The 13,032-nt window shown below is 43.5% G+C and overlaps 2 protein-coding genes across 3 annotated transcripts in view; one reads left to right on the top strand and one right to left on the bottom strand.

Annotated features, from left to right (window-relative positions):
- The first annotated feature begins 1,628 nt into the window (after positions 1–1,628).
- Positions 1,629–13,032, top strand: part of LOC134468002 (myeloid-associated differentiation marker homolog) — an 11,559-nt gene continuing 155 nt past the window's right edge. The window contains exons 1-5 of the mRNA XM_063222033.1: positions 1,629–2,252; positions 5,075–5,208; positions 5,550–5,672; positions 11,240–11,419; positions 11,790–13,032. The exon at positions 11,790–13,032 is cut by the window's right edge and continues 155 nt beyond it. Coding sequence (XP_063078103.1) covers positions 2,072–2,252; positions 5,075–5,208; positions 5,550–5,672; positions 11,240–11,419; positions 11,790–12,017 — 846 coding nt within the window. The 5' untranslated portion in view covers positions 1,629–2,071 and the 3' untranslated portion in view covers positions 12,018–13,032. The remainder of the gene's footprint in view (positions 2,253–5,074; positions 5,209–5,549; positions 5,673–11,239; positions 11,420–11,789) is intronic.
- The window catches only part of atp2a1l (ATPase sarcoplasmic/endoplasmic reticulum Ca2+ transporting 1, like), a 25,580-nt gene continuing 25,372 nt past the window's right edge, over positions 12,825–13,032 (bottom strand). For both annotated transcript variants that reach the window (XM_063222031.1, XM_063222032.1), the window contains one exon: positions 12,825–13,032. This exon is cut by the window's right edge and continues 159 nt beyond it. The gene's annotated coding sequence lies outside the window, so the exon portion shown is untranslated.

The following is a 13,032-nucleotide window of genomic DNA, read 5'->3' as shown; positions in this document are numbered from 1 at the left end:
CATGTTTTTCGATGGAGTACCTAAGTCTCCGCCCCTTCTGGGCAGCTCATGGGGCTTAGGAAGTAAAAAAAAAAATTACTGGGCTCTAATGGTCTTACCAAACCTATTTTCTGATCAACATCGGCTTCTCCCCTAGATCATACATATGCTTCGGTACCTCAGAAGGAATGATAACCAATGGTGTGAATGTCGTCTTCACGTGTCAAAGCGATTTGTGGATTGTGTGCATGCAAAAATGTGTAATTATTTGGACTACACGACAGCAGTCACATGTCTGACGTAGTCACTTCAGTGGTAGGGCTGGCTGTGCGCCTTCAGCCTCTGTTCACATCACGTTGTAGTCTATTACCTAGTTTCTTTTTTTTTGGGGGGGGGGAGGGGGGTCAACTTCACTAGGACAGGATAGTGAAGAGTAGGACAGGAAACGAGTGGGAGAGAGATGGGGAGGGGCCGGCAAAGGACCTGGACCGGGAATCGAACCCGGGTCAGCCGCATGGCAGGCGAGTGCCCTATCGGATGGCCACGGCAGGGCCCTCTTACCTAGTTTCACACGCAAATAACATTTCATGCCTGTCGAAACTTGTGATGCCAAATCCAAATACAGTACTGTATTTAAAATGCACTGCTATAATCCAGAACACATGCCAAACAGAATTAGCATTTGTCTTGACTCACTCCATTCACTCCCATTCAAATTTTTCTTAAGGCTCCATGGACCGGAAGTAGAAGGCGTGACTTAGGTATCCCATAGGGTAGGCTACCATGGGCCCTATCCAAGGGGGTGTGATTTAGGCTCTCCTTAGGCTTTTGGTAAGCCCACAGGATGTGATGTTAGTGCCAGCCAATCAGAAGCCGCATATAATAACACATGTTGCACAGATAAAACATATTGCACACATCTGCATACATACCGTACAAATATTTACTTGGGGAAAAAATGTGTCCGTGTGTTTGCTCTTGGTGCCACCCTTGGCATATTTACACACACACACACACAGACACAGACACAGACACACACACACACACACACACACACACACACACACACACACACACACACACACACACACACACACACACACACACACACACACACACACACACACACACACCTCATATCAATGATTAACTGGTCAAATTTTCTGGATGCCTGATGGATACCTATACAAGGGGGGGTGGGTGGGTCTACTGATAAGAGCTGGGTGTGTCTAGAGTGACTCACCCTGGTTCACTGGCAGGACACAGTTGGACACAGTTGGCATCAGTGTGCACACACAGGTTAACACACACACAAACAGACAGCAACCAGCATCACTGAACTCACATGACACAACTATAAACGCACATACAGGGCACTGGTCATCACCACACGCGCGCACGCACGCACGCACGCACACACGCACACACACACACACACACACACACACACACACACACACACACACACACACACACACACACACACCACGCACGCACACACACACACACACACACACACACACACACACATAGGCAGTCTAGACAGATGAAGGGAGTGGAGGGAGGAAACTGACCTGCTGAAGGCAACACACACAGGTGAGAAGCAGAAGAGAGGTGAGGCGTGGCGAGGCGAGGCGAGGTGAGGCACGCCACTCCGGGAGAGGCACACACACACTCCACCACCAGAGATAACGTCTCACAGGAATAACGGAGAGAAGAACTCAGAAGAAGAATAACGAGGAAAAAAAGACCCCAGAGGAGGGATAACAAAGAAAAGAGAATACGGAGGAATAACGGTGAAAGGAACGGCGACACGAATACAGAGGAATTCTGAGAGAGAAACAAAACACAGAAGAACAGAAAAGGACACAGAGGAATAACAGAGAACACAGCCCAGAGTAATAGAGAAGATAACAAGGGATAAAGAAAGAAAGAAAGAAAGAGGACAGAAGTATCCACTTCCTCATCCCCCTTCCTTCGCTCCGGAGAAAGGGAAGTGGGTGTGGTGCTGAGCTGAGCGGACGGTCGGTCGACGGGTCAAGTAGTTGACGTTCCCATTCCCGTGTGCCGTGCCACTTGCTTTGCCGTGACAATGGTGACGGTGTCGGTGCCGCTGCTGGTGATGCGGGTGCTGGAGGTGGTGCTGACCTGCATCAGCTTCAGCCTGGTGGCCTCCGTGGGCTCCTCCACCTCGTCCTACTGGACATGGTGCATGTTCACCTGGGTCCTCTGCTTCGTCGTCAGCCTACTCTTCATAATACTGGAGCTCACAGGTAATGATGATAAGAAATTTTATTAATAATATCAGTCGTGGCCTAATGGTTAGGGAGGTAGTCTTATAAGATCAGGGGGTTGTAGGTTTGAATCCGACCCTCACCTCCTCCCCCTACATCTCCATCCATGGCTGAAGTGCCCTTGAGCAAGGCAACTAACCTCCACATTGCTCCAAGGACTGTAACCAACTGTAACCCTGTAAATATAATACAGATTTAATATAATAATAATAATAGTAATAATAATAATAATAATAATAACAACAACAACACTCATAATAATAATAACACTGATCACATAGGACAATCAAGACCTATCTAATCTTTATTTAAAAGGACTTTCGTGCCTTTTAAAATTATTTTATGCCATACAATGTATGGTCTTTCATTCGTTGTGTGTAAACATATTTCAGGGGATTTTGTGCCTTCAATGAGGATAGAAGAGTGAAGACTACTGAATGACAGGAAATGAGAGAGATACAGAGAGAGATGGGGTAGGGTTAGGAGATGACACTGGCTAGACTTGAACCTGGGTCCTCATGTAGCCTGAAATACCACACCATTCATTTTGATTTACTTTGTGATTCACTAATGGTCTGATTACACTTTCTCTGGGGAAGGTTTAGTCGGCCGACCAATAAGCGAACACTCTTCGGCGCAGAATAATATACGTTATGAATGTCAACTGTCAGCGATTGGTCCACTTATTTCAAACCCAAGCTGAGCTCACTCCTCCCATCCAAGCGCTCCAGAGCATTGAGGACCCAGACCAAAAATGAATTACAAAGTAATTTATGTGGTCTGGTAAAACCAGGCTAGTACCCATGGGAAAGTTGCCCATGTATGGTGATGTATCCTGCTCGCATGATAAACCACTCCCCTTTTAAAATCTAATCTGTCTAATCTAACACAGCACTCCAACAATGTGGAAATGTTTATCTTTATAGGACAATAAAAACTATGTGTATGTCTACACGGTGCATTTTGTAGAGTTAATTCAACAGGTAGAGAGTGGGGCCAAATAGAAGTGTGTTACTGTAAACCTGATTATCAAAGTTTTGAATTACGTTAATTTTACCAAATTTACAGGACTCCACCAGTGATTACCCTGGTCCTGAACTGTACCTACAGTAATGTACTGTCAGAGATTCTTTAAGTATAGAGATATGCCAACATAATAGGTTTCTATGGGCACCTAACGCGACCAGGTTCCGGTCTGCCTAAAGGGGCGTGTCATAATGCTCCTACAATGAATAGAACAGTCCTTAGGTCTGCCTAGGTCTGCCTAAGGGGGGGGCATAATAGAACCAGGAAACAATGGGCCAATGGAACCTCTCTCTCTACTCTCTCTGGTACTGTCGTGTAATGTACTGTAAATATAACACAAAGCTCCACCAGTACTTGCCCTGGCCATGTACATACAGCACCTGAATGACTGTTAGTTGGAGGCACTCATAGGGAGTTGTTCAAAAACACAGGCCTAGTCAGGGGTCCTTTTCTCGAAAGCGTCTTTGCTAACGACGGTAGCAACGTCCTTCGTAATGTTATGCAGCTTCATGTGAAATATGACATATATTGTAAAGGAATCTTAGAAACTGCATTTGCAAAACAGTTAATTTATATTCAGGGGACCTAGAGAAGGTGGGGTCTGTTTTAAAGGTGGCTAACTTCATATAGACAGGCCAATAGGCCAAAAGTGCAGGGGGAAATCCTGGTTTGTGTTCATAGTACGGCCCTCTGAGAACTTTTACGACCCTCGGATGAATTTGAAGTGGCTCTTCGAATGAAAAAGGTTCCCCACCCCTGCTTTAAATCCACCACAGAGCTGCACCAGTGCCTATACCCCTGTCCTGGGAGCGCTTGGCGGAGAGTTGCTCACACCCAAAGTCCTGTCTAATCTAGTCTATAATGTGTCCAATCTGAACTATCCAATTTTACCCAGGGCTCATGCAGCCAGTGTTGCCAGATTTGTCTGCCCAAATCTCGCCCAAAAGCTTCTCAAAAACCGCCAAAATGTGCTAAATTCCGCCCAAAATCAACAAATTACATTGACTTATATGGGCCCAAAACAGCTGGATTTTTTTTTTTTTTTACCGTTTTTACCCGAAGATGCTCATCCCAAGTAGCCCAATTGGGCGGGCACCCGCCCAATCTGGCAACACTGCATGCAGCAACTGCCCTGACACTCAGATGATATTTTTATATTATACAAAGCATCTAATGGTCATTACTATAGGTAGTAATGACCATTGGCCGCTTTGTGCATCTAAGTGTGATCTAAGAAGCTGTTAACACTTATATGGATGTTTTTTAAAGACGCCTCTTGCGTTTTACACAGTTTTAGAATGCGCATTTAGGAGGATCCCATTTAGGGGGCTAAATCACCATGCAGTTTTTTTTTAATTTTTATCCACATGTTGTGTTACAGATTAAAAATGATCAGCTTCTAAAAAACATCTGCATATGGGTGAAGCTGTCAAGTGGAGTAACGGCATTTAATGCCCATAAATTAATTAGTAATTGGTGGTTGATATGCTGCAATGAATATGCTCCTTATAGATAGTCCACTAAAAAACAACAAACAAACAAACATACAATACAAAACAAACATACAATGGTCGTCGTTGCGCCGCCTTGACATGTGCTACTGCTGAAATGTCTGACCCATATGTGTAACCAGCACCTATGTTGGTACCTAAAGCCTTTTGTTACTGGAAGAGATCGGCGCTCCTCCAGCACAAGCCGTCTGGCTCTGCCATCCAGTCGCGCTAGGTGCTCCCAGTCAAGACTGTCCAAGACTGTGTTTCATATAAATCCCACAGGGCTCCACCAGCGCCTGCCCTTGTCCTGGGAGGACCTGACGGCAGGCTTCTCCATGCTGGCCACCCTCATGCTGCTGGCTGCCTCCGTCATCTACCCCTCCATCTTGTACAGATGCCCCGGCTGTGCCCACCAGGTGTGTGTGTGTGTGTGTGTGTGTGTGTGTGTGTGTGTGTGTGTGTGTGTGTGTGTGTGTGTGTGTGTGTGCGTGTGTGTATACACGCATATGCATGTGTGTGTGCATAGGTGTGAGTTAGTGTGTGTGTGCATAGGTGACTGCTTCCATCACATCCTGCCTGACCTACCTGTGTGTGTGTGTGTGTGTGTGTGTGTGTGTGTGTGTGTGTGTGTGTGTGTGTGTGTGTGTGTGTGTGTGTGTGTGTGTGTGTGTGTGTTTGTGTGCCTGCGTGCATGCGTGCGTGCATGCATGCATGTGTGCATATGTCTGCCTATGTGTGTGTGTGTGTGTGTGTGTAGGTAGCTGCCACTGTCATGTCATGCCTGGCTTTCCTTGTCTACGCCGCGGAGGTGAGCCTGACCCGGGCCAGACCCGGCGAACGCAGCAGCAGCTTCCTCTCCACGGTGCCGGGTCTACTCAAGGTACAGTGTCAAGGGCGTAGGTTTCATCTGAGCTTTGGTAGGGACCCCCCTTCATCAATGGCTCATTCAGAATAGCCTACGCGCTACCTTAATAATGACTAAAAGTAGGCCTAAGTCTGTGGAAGAGGGTTTCTTAAGCCAGGTGGCACATTAGACCAGGGCTCATCTCCTTTTCCCAAAATAAACAGTGCTATAGCCTAAGTGGTGCATGTAAAATACAGATAAATCTATCAAACATTTAAACAACATTGATTCAACGATTCAGCATTTCTAATGGGCCTGGACAACATAGCCGTGGAGAGAGAGAGAGAGAGAGAGAGAGAGAGAGAGAGAGAGAGAGAGAGAGAGAGAGAGAGAGAGAGAGAGAGAGAGGGAGAAAGAGTGTCATTCTATCACTGATTTTTTTTTTAAAGGGCACGGCTTCTTTAAGATTTTTTTTTAATCCTGGGAGAAGCTGCGCACGAGAGAACGCTAGAGCGTAGTTCTACCAAAAGAAGCCTCTTTGGTTCTACCCACAAAAAAATACACATGACTATTAGTCTCAGAATGTCAGTGGAGTCACAACTCAAAATTCTTTTTGCTAATAATGCCTACAGTTTTTACAAGACGCGGCAAGCGCTACATGTTTGCAGTCTACCGCATATAGCGAGAGTAGCGTTTAGTTTGTCTTCAAAATGCATTTCTATCACACGGAATAATTTGCAAAATGGCACAGCCTGGCAAGATTGAAATGGTTCGGGAACATGTTGTTTGTGCCCCATGCAATACGAGGTGTTTGATGTTAGAAATGTGTAGAAATGTGATAGGCCTAGGCCTAAATATCACCCTTCTGGCTGCATACTGTTGCGGGGATGGCGAAATAACTTCTAATGTCCGCCTAGCTGCACTAGTTGTGATGGCGAAATAACTTCTAATGTCCGCCTAGCTGCATAGTTGCGATTGCGAAATAACTTCTAGGCCAAATTTCCGCCTAGCTGCACTAGTGGTGATGGCGAAATAACTTGTCCGCCTAGCTGCACCAGTTGCGGTGCAACTAATGTCCGCCCTTTTCTTTTTGAGTAGGGGGGTGTAAATACCAAATACCACAATAGCCCTGATTTTCTGATGCTACCACATGTTTGAAACACTGCTGTGTAATTTTTTTGAAAAAATCTTCCAGACCCCCCCCCACCCCCACCCCAGAAATTACTTTTCCCACCCAAAAAGGTGCGTTTTTCGCCTATTTTGCCAGTTTATCCACAGTTATCCCAGAACTACACATGAGTATGTTCATGATTTCCCATTTAAAAGTCTAAAATGTGTGATGCTATATCACAGTAGAACTTTGAGCTATATAAGTACAATGTCAAGGTCATAATAGAGGTCAAAGGTTACAAAATATCGATTTTTAAGGGGAAAATATGTGTTTTTCAACTGCTGTTCCAGTACAAAGCACTAATTATTTCCCATATTTGCAATTTTATGATCTTACATGTGGCATATCATATCACAGTTGTACTTTTAAATATGCAAGTACAATATCAAGGTCATAATAAAGGTCAAAGGTTACAAAATATCGATTTTTAAGGAAAACATTTTGTCATTGGGTTGCTGACCCAGTACAACACATAGATTATGTTCATAATGGTCCATTTAATGATCTTAGGTCTTTAAACTATGCAAGTACAATGGTTCAAGGTCATAATACAGGTCAAATGTTACAAAATATTGATGGGGGGGTGGTATTTTCAAACAGTTTTTCACGAAAAAACGAATGTGAAAATGAATAAACCTGTAATATTAACACACTGTTGATCTAGCTCTTGATTTTTCTAATCATAAATATTGCTAATGTGTCACAATAATGTGGTGTAAAGAACAAAAGGGACCTAGGAGACAAAGGTCAAGCAAGTTGGATGACCCAAGTGAAAATGATAAATCAGTTAACTGCATGGCACCAATTTCAAATCAGATCTACAGTTGCTACTATGCTTAGAAAATTGTGATGTGGGTTTATTATTCAGGGCCAATACCCTCTTCCATCATAACTGAAGTTTCACATGTGAAAAAAAATTAACAACAACAGCATCGATGTTACCAATGGTGAATGTTTCTTTCTTGATGTTTTTTGGTTCATGCAAATTGCTCTTTGCCTCTTTGTAAGCTTCACTTGTGGATACCAGACCCTCAAACAGACTTCATGAATACTATTTCTGACCTGTTGAGCAGAAACATGCACATCAGTACCCTGCAAACCTCATTTTTCAGGGCTCTGGCAGTGCTTTCCCTGTGCCACCTGTCCCAAGGAAGGAGATGGTGATCCCGCTTCTAAGTTTTAAAACCGTTCTAGTCTCCCTGGTGTAACGGCATGTCTCTTGGCATCTTGTCCATGCTCTTAGTGGGTGATAGACACCAACTCCAGGGGTGGGACATTGAAAACATGCATGTGACCAAAAAACAGCCAGAAAGGATGGAAAAAGAGAGACAGACTGTGACCGTTACCATTTCTACCTACTATTTGTGAAATTTGCACAACAGTAGTCAAATGGACTCACAGTGTTGCTTCCTAACTGGACAGGCTGATATCACAAAAGTGATCCACACTGATCATTGTGACATAAAAGAGACAATGCGTTTACCCCTTTGCGCAGAGCCTATGTTTTAACCTTATTGTCCTCAAAATTGTAATGACTAAGTCTTAATCTCTTATCTAAGGCTCTCATGTCAATGTTATAATGTAGTTGAGTCATTCCAGCAAAGTCTGATTGGGCCTGAACTGATCATGGAATGTAGGTGCATCTGTACAAAGAGGCTATATTCCATGATCAGTTCACATGATTTTTAAGCTATTTTGATTACTTTATCCTTCAATATAACCTAGAAATAAGATATTGCATTGTGTAAAATATTGATATATCACCTAAGTAGCCATTTAAGTGCCCTTAGTTAACTTTCTACACTGAAACATCAAAAATAGGCATTTTAAACCATTTTCGTGACCTTTGACCTTAAGTAGGACTGACACTACACATTTTGCTGCTCACTTCCAGTATGGCATGGTACATGAAATACCATTCAATAGCCCAGCATGAACATATTTCTATTCTGCACTCCATAAAAGACGGGGAATTATGGAAAAATTGCAGAAAATAGGCATTCAAGACCATATTGACCTTAAATATGACCTTGACATTTGACTTTTTTTTTTGCTCAAAGTACACCTCCAGCATGGCATGCCACATGAAATGCCATTAGATGATCCAGCATGGACATATTTTCACTCTGTACCTCATAAAACATTGGGAACTATAGACGATTAGCACAAAAACAGGCGTTTTTGGGGTGAAAAAGTAATTTCTGGGGTGGGGGGGGGTTCGGGCTTGATTTTTAACATTTTTACATCGATGTATTCCTAAGACATGGTAGCATTAGAAAATCTGGGCTAAAGTTGAATCTGAACATTTTCATCAAATAACACCCCTCCCTCAGGGCTTTCAGCACCACTAGCACATGGACCACTCCACCGAACTTCCTGGCCGTATAATGTCAAATCACTCTGTTGCAAGCGGCAACATGGGTCGTCACTCGTCATAGCTCCGAATAAACAGCGGTTATCTCTCATGTCATAAAGAACAACCAGTTTAAAATGTTTTTTTTTTTTTTTTTCAATTAATGCTACCACTTTGTAATAGGCTATTGGAATATAAACTAATCATGTAGATTTTCGATAGGCCTACATTAAAATAATATGACAAAAATGGGTAGGGACAATTTTATATCCCTAAAATATTGGTAGGGACATGTCACAACCGTCCCCCCCTAAACCTACGCCCGTGTACAGTGTACATGACGACTTCAGGCAAAGCCTAGGAAAAGATCTATTTGAAACTTATGAATGAAACGTGCATGAACAAAATTATTCTTATTGTATATGGACTCAAGTCCGCTGACAGATATGATCGGGCCTGGGACAAAAGTCTGGTTCCAATTCAAAGGGTAAAAAAAAGAAAAGGGGGGCCCAGAATCGGGGACCCAGAGGGGGGCCAGTCAGATGATTTTGTCCCAGGACCGATCATAGCTGTCAGCGGACACGAGTCCATATACAGTATGAATAATTTAGTTCATTCATTCAAGTTTCTTTCCAAGTAGGCAGACATGTGCATACATTGTAATATTGACAAAACCGCGAGGGGCGATCTTCCGGACCTCCATATTGGGGTCGCCATAGAATCAAACAATGTTGGAAGCATTAACGAGAGTCCTGTTGGCTATCTGCCCCCTAGATGATACATCCAGTATCGCGCAAAGTGCTCTAGTTGCCCTGAAGCAGGGGCGCTGCCAGAAATTCTAGACCCCTGCAAAGATTCAAATTTTGGGCCCCATTAAGGGGCCATGTCAGTGCTGTTAGTGCTTGGGCCCTTAGAATCTGTAACACCTCCCCCCCCCCACGGCACCCATGCATTGAAGCAAGTAAGTACCGGTAGTACACTCGTTCGCACGCAGCTGCATGCACAATCAGGCACACAGCAAGCATATCTCCGGCATATACGTAGCTCCACGGGACTGAGGCCTTAGCTATCGTGCCAAAGATTGCTTTAGTGTGCACCAAGCACGCAATGGGCGAATAAGGCTAGAGATCCATTATAGCGTTACGTTATCGCAGCTCGACGTATTGGATACCCCAGTGTCGACGCACTGCTACTACAGCTCGCGTGGCCCGGGAGTTATATACAGGAAGTATATCAATCTACATTTCTAGCCATTTTTTCGATATAGCAAACCAACTGCCCCTAAATTACAGTTCAATATGCTCTTACCAACTCGGCACATGTGTTTTTTTTCACACACAGCTTGGCCTCGTGTTGTTATGCTTATGGTCGAAATCGAACATAATCATTTGAACCCAGGCATCATAAGCACATGCAACATACATGCTTGTAGTCTATATTTTGTACATCCAAAAGTTCGACAGATGTCAAAAATCTACTTTTACCGAGGGAAATGCACCTTCGTGATGACCACAGGTATCATGGTCAGGTATCAACAGTCATTGGGTAACGCACTCTGGCTGCCGGGGCTAAATTGCATAACTTTCAGGAGAGCTCAACTTTTTGACGTGCCACCGGACCCACGCTCGTCGTGCCGGAATCCCAACATGCATTGCGAGTTCGGTAACGACGACATGCCGCATTTCATTGAAAATGAATTGAATGCGTTGGTACGGCTTGTAGCAAACTGACAAATGGATGGGCACCGTAAGGGAACAGATACGTATGATTTGTATGGCCATGATGGAAGTCTTTTTATATATATATATATATATATATATATATATATATATATATCTTATTTGTGTGTGTGTGTGTGTGTGTGTGTGTGTGTGTGTGTGTGTGTGCGTGCATGTGTGTATTAGTGTATGTACCTGTATTTGTGTGTGTGTGTGTATGTGTGTGTGTGTGTGTGCGTCTGTGTGTGTGTGTGTGTGTGTGTGTGTGTGTATTATTACGATATCGGCCTTTTTATATACCGGTATATATCTTATTTGCGTGTGTGTGTGTGTGTGTGTGTGTGTGTGTGTGTGTGCGTAGGTGCTGGAGGCCTTTGTGGCGTGTATCATCTTCATCTGCCTGGACTCCGGCCGCGTGAAGATGTTCGGCGGTCTGCAGTGGTGCGTGGCGGTCTACGCTCTGTGCTTCATCTACTCGGTCATCATCATCATCCTCACTATATTTCGCCTCCTCGCCACTTGTCCCTGTCCACTCAACCAGGTCTGTACTTGTGCGTGCGTGCGTGCGTGCGTGTGTGCGTGTGTGAGAGAGAGAGAGAGAGTGTGTGTGTGTGTGTGCATCTGCATGTGTGTGAGTGTGTGTGTGTGTCTTCGGGTGTTGGTGGGTTGCAGCGTATTGGCTGCTGCGATGTTCTATACATGGGTGTGAGTGTGTGTGTGTGTGTGTGTATGTGAGAGATAATGTCTAATGTCCATTGTATTTTTCACTTGGTTTAAGTGTTTCAAGTGTTTTTAATCGTGGTTCTTTTATCTAATGAAGCACATTGAGTCTATGTACATATGAAATGTGCTATTCAAATAAAATCTGACTTGACTTCTACGTCTAATGCTTGCATCTGTGTTTCTCTCAGGTGCTGGTGGGCTGCAATGCGTTGGCTGCTGTGATGTACGCCACTGCCGTGGTGGTGTGGCCCATCTACGCCTTCCAGAAGAATCCGCGGCCGTCACATTGCAACAGTGGATACTGCGTCTGGAATGGCCTGGTGGTGGTGTCCTTTATGACGGGCGTCAATCTCATCGCCTATATTGTGGACACCATCTACTCTATACGCCTGGTCTTCTGGGTCACGACATCTTAGACATCTAAGGCCAGCAGCAGTAGCATCATCATCATCAACATCTTCCTCACCATCATACACACACCGTCTTCTCTGCACGCTTCATCTTCTTTGTCACGCTATCGATAACAGTGATAAACGTTGCTTTCTTGCTCCAGTTTGCAATCTTTGGTTCATAGAAGTTAGTGTTGTGCCATTGGTAAAAGAATTGACTCTTTTGAACGGCTCCTGGACATGAACCATTGGTGTTCAGGGACAGTCTTTAGAAGGAGGAGGACAGTCAGTTGTTATTTGGACAAAATAAGTCAGAGGTTGACTCTGAATAAATATATAAAAACCAATTCATGTGTTTTTTTCAAACCGTTTTTTGAACGTCTCTCTGAAAGGAACGAGTCCCATCTCAGATAGTGATAATGACGTATTAAGTGGAGGCAAGGCTATTTTTGTTAATTCAGACTTAAGGCTCATTCTTTTGAAACTCGGCTATCGGTAGACTCAAATGCTTACCCTAAAATTTCAATGAATGCCTTTTTTTGTGTTGTGTTTTGCTGTGTTGTATTTTATACATGCTTAATTCTAAATGTTATGTAATCACACCTGGACTGGCAATTTGGAATGCAAGGCAGGGCCGACAGCCCTCAGAAGCCGATGCAGTTTTTTAAAAACTTTTTAAACTTTTTAAATTACATGTTGTTGTTTTATTTTATCCCAGTCAAATTCCAAGTGTGCTTGGCCAATAAAGATACTCTGGATTCTGATTCTCTGGGTGGGTGTGCAAGGATGTCGTGTTGAATAGTAAAACCAAGACAAAGACAACAGAAACGAGTATACAAGTTTAACAAAAAATGTTTCTTTTAATACATTTATTATTATTTTTAAGAATAGAATGAATCCATCATCTCAACATCATCTCAACTATAATTTGGCAGCAGGGTTTACCTATATATTAATTCAGCATCTTTCAATAAGAGTTTGTAGTTTGTTTTTATATTATGTTTTTGTACATTTTAACAGACATTTTTAAAGAATTTTTTTT

This window comes from Engraulis encrasicolus, chromosome 17 (genome assembly GCF_034702125.1).
Source record: "Engraulis encrasicolus isolate BLACKSEA-1 chromosome 17, IST_EnEncr_1.0, whole genome shotgun sequence".
Lineage (NCBI taxonomy): Eukaryota > Metazoa > Chordata > Actinopteri > Clupeiformes > Engraulidae > Engraulis > Engraulis encrasicolus.
Note: the sequence above shows the minus strand (reverse complement) of the source record. Positions and strands in the feature narration are given on the sequence as shown.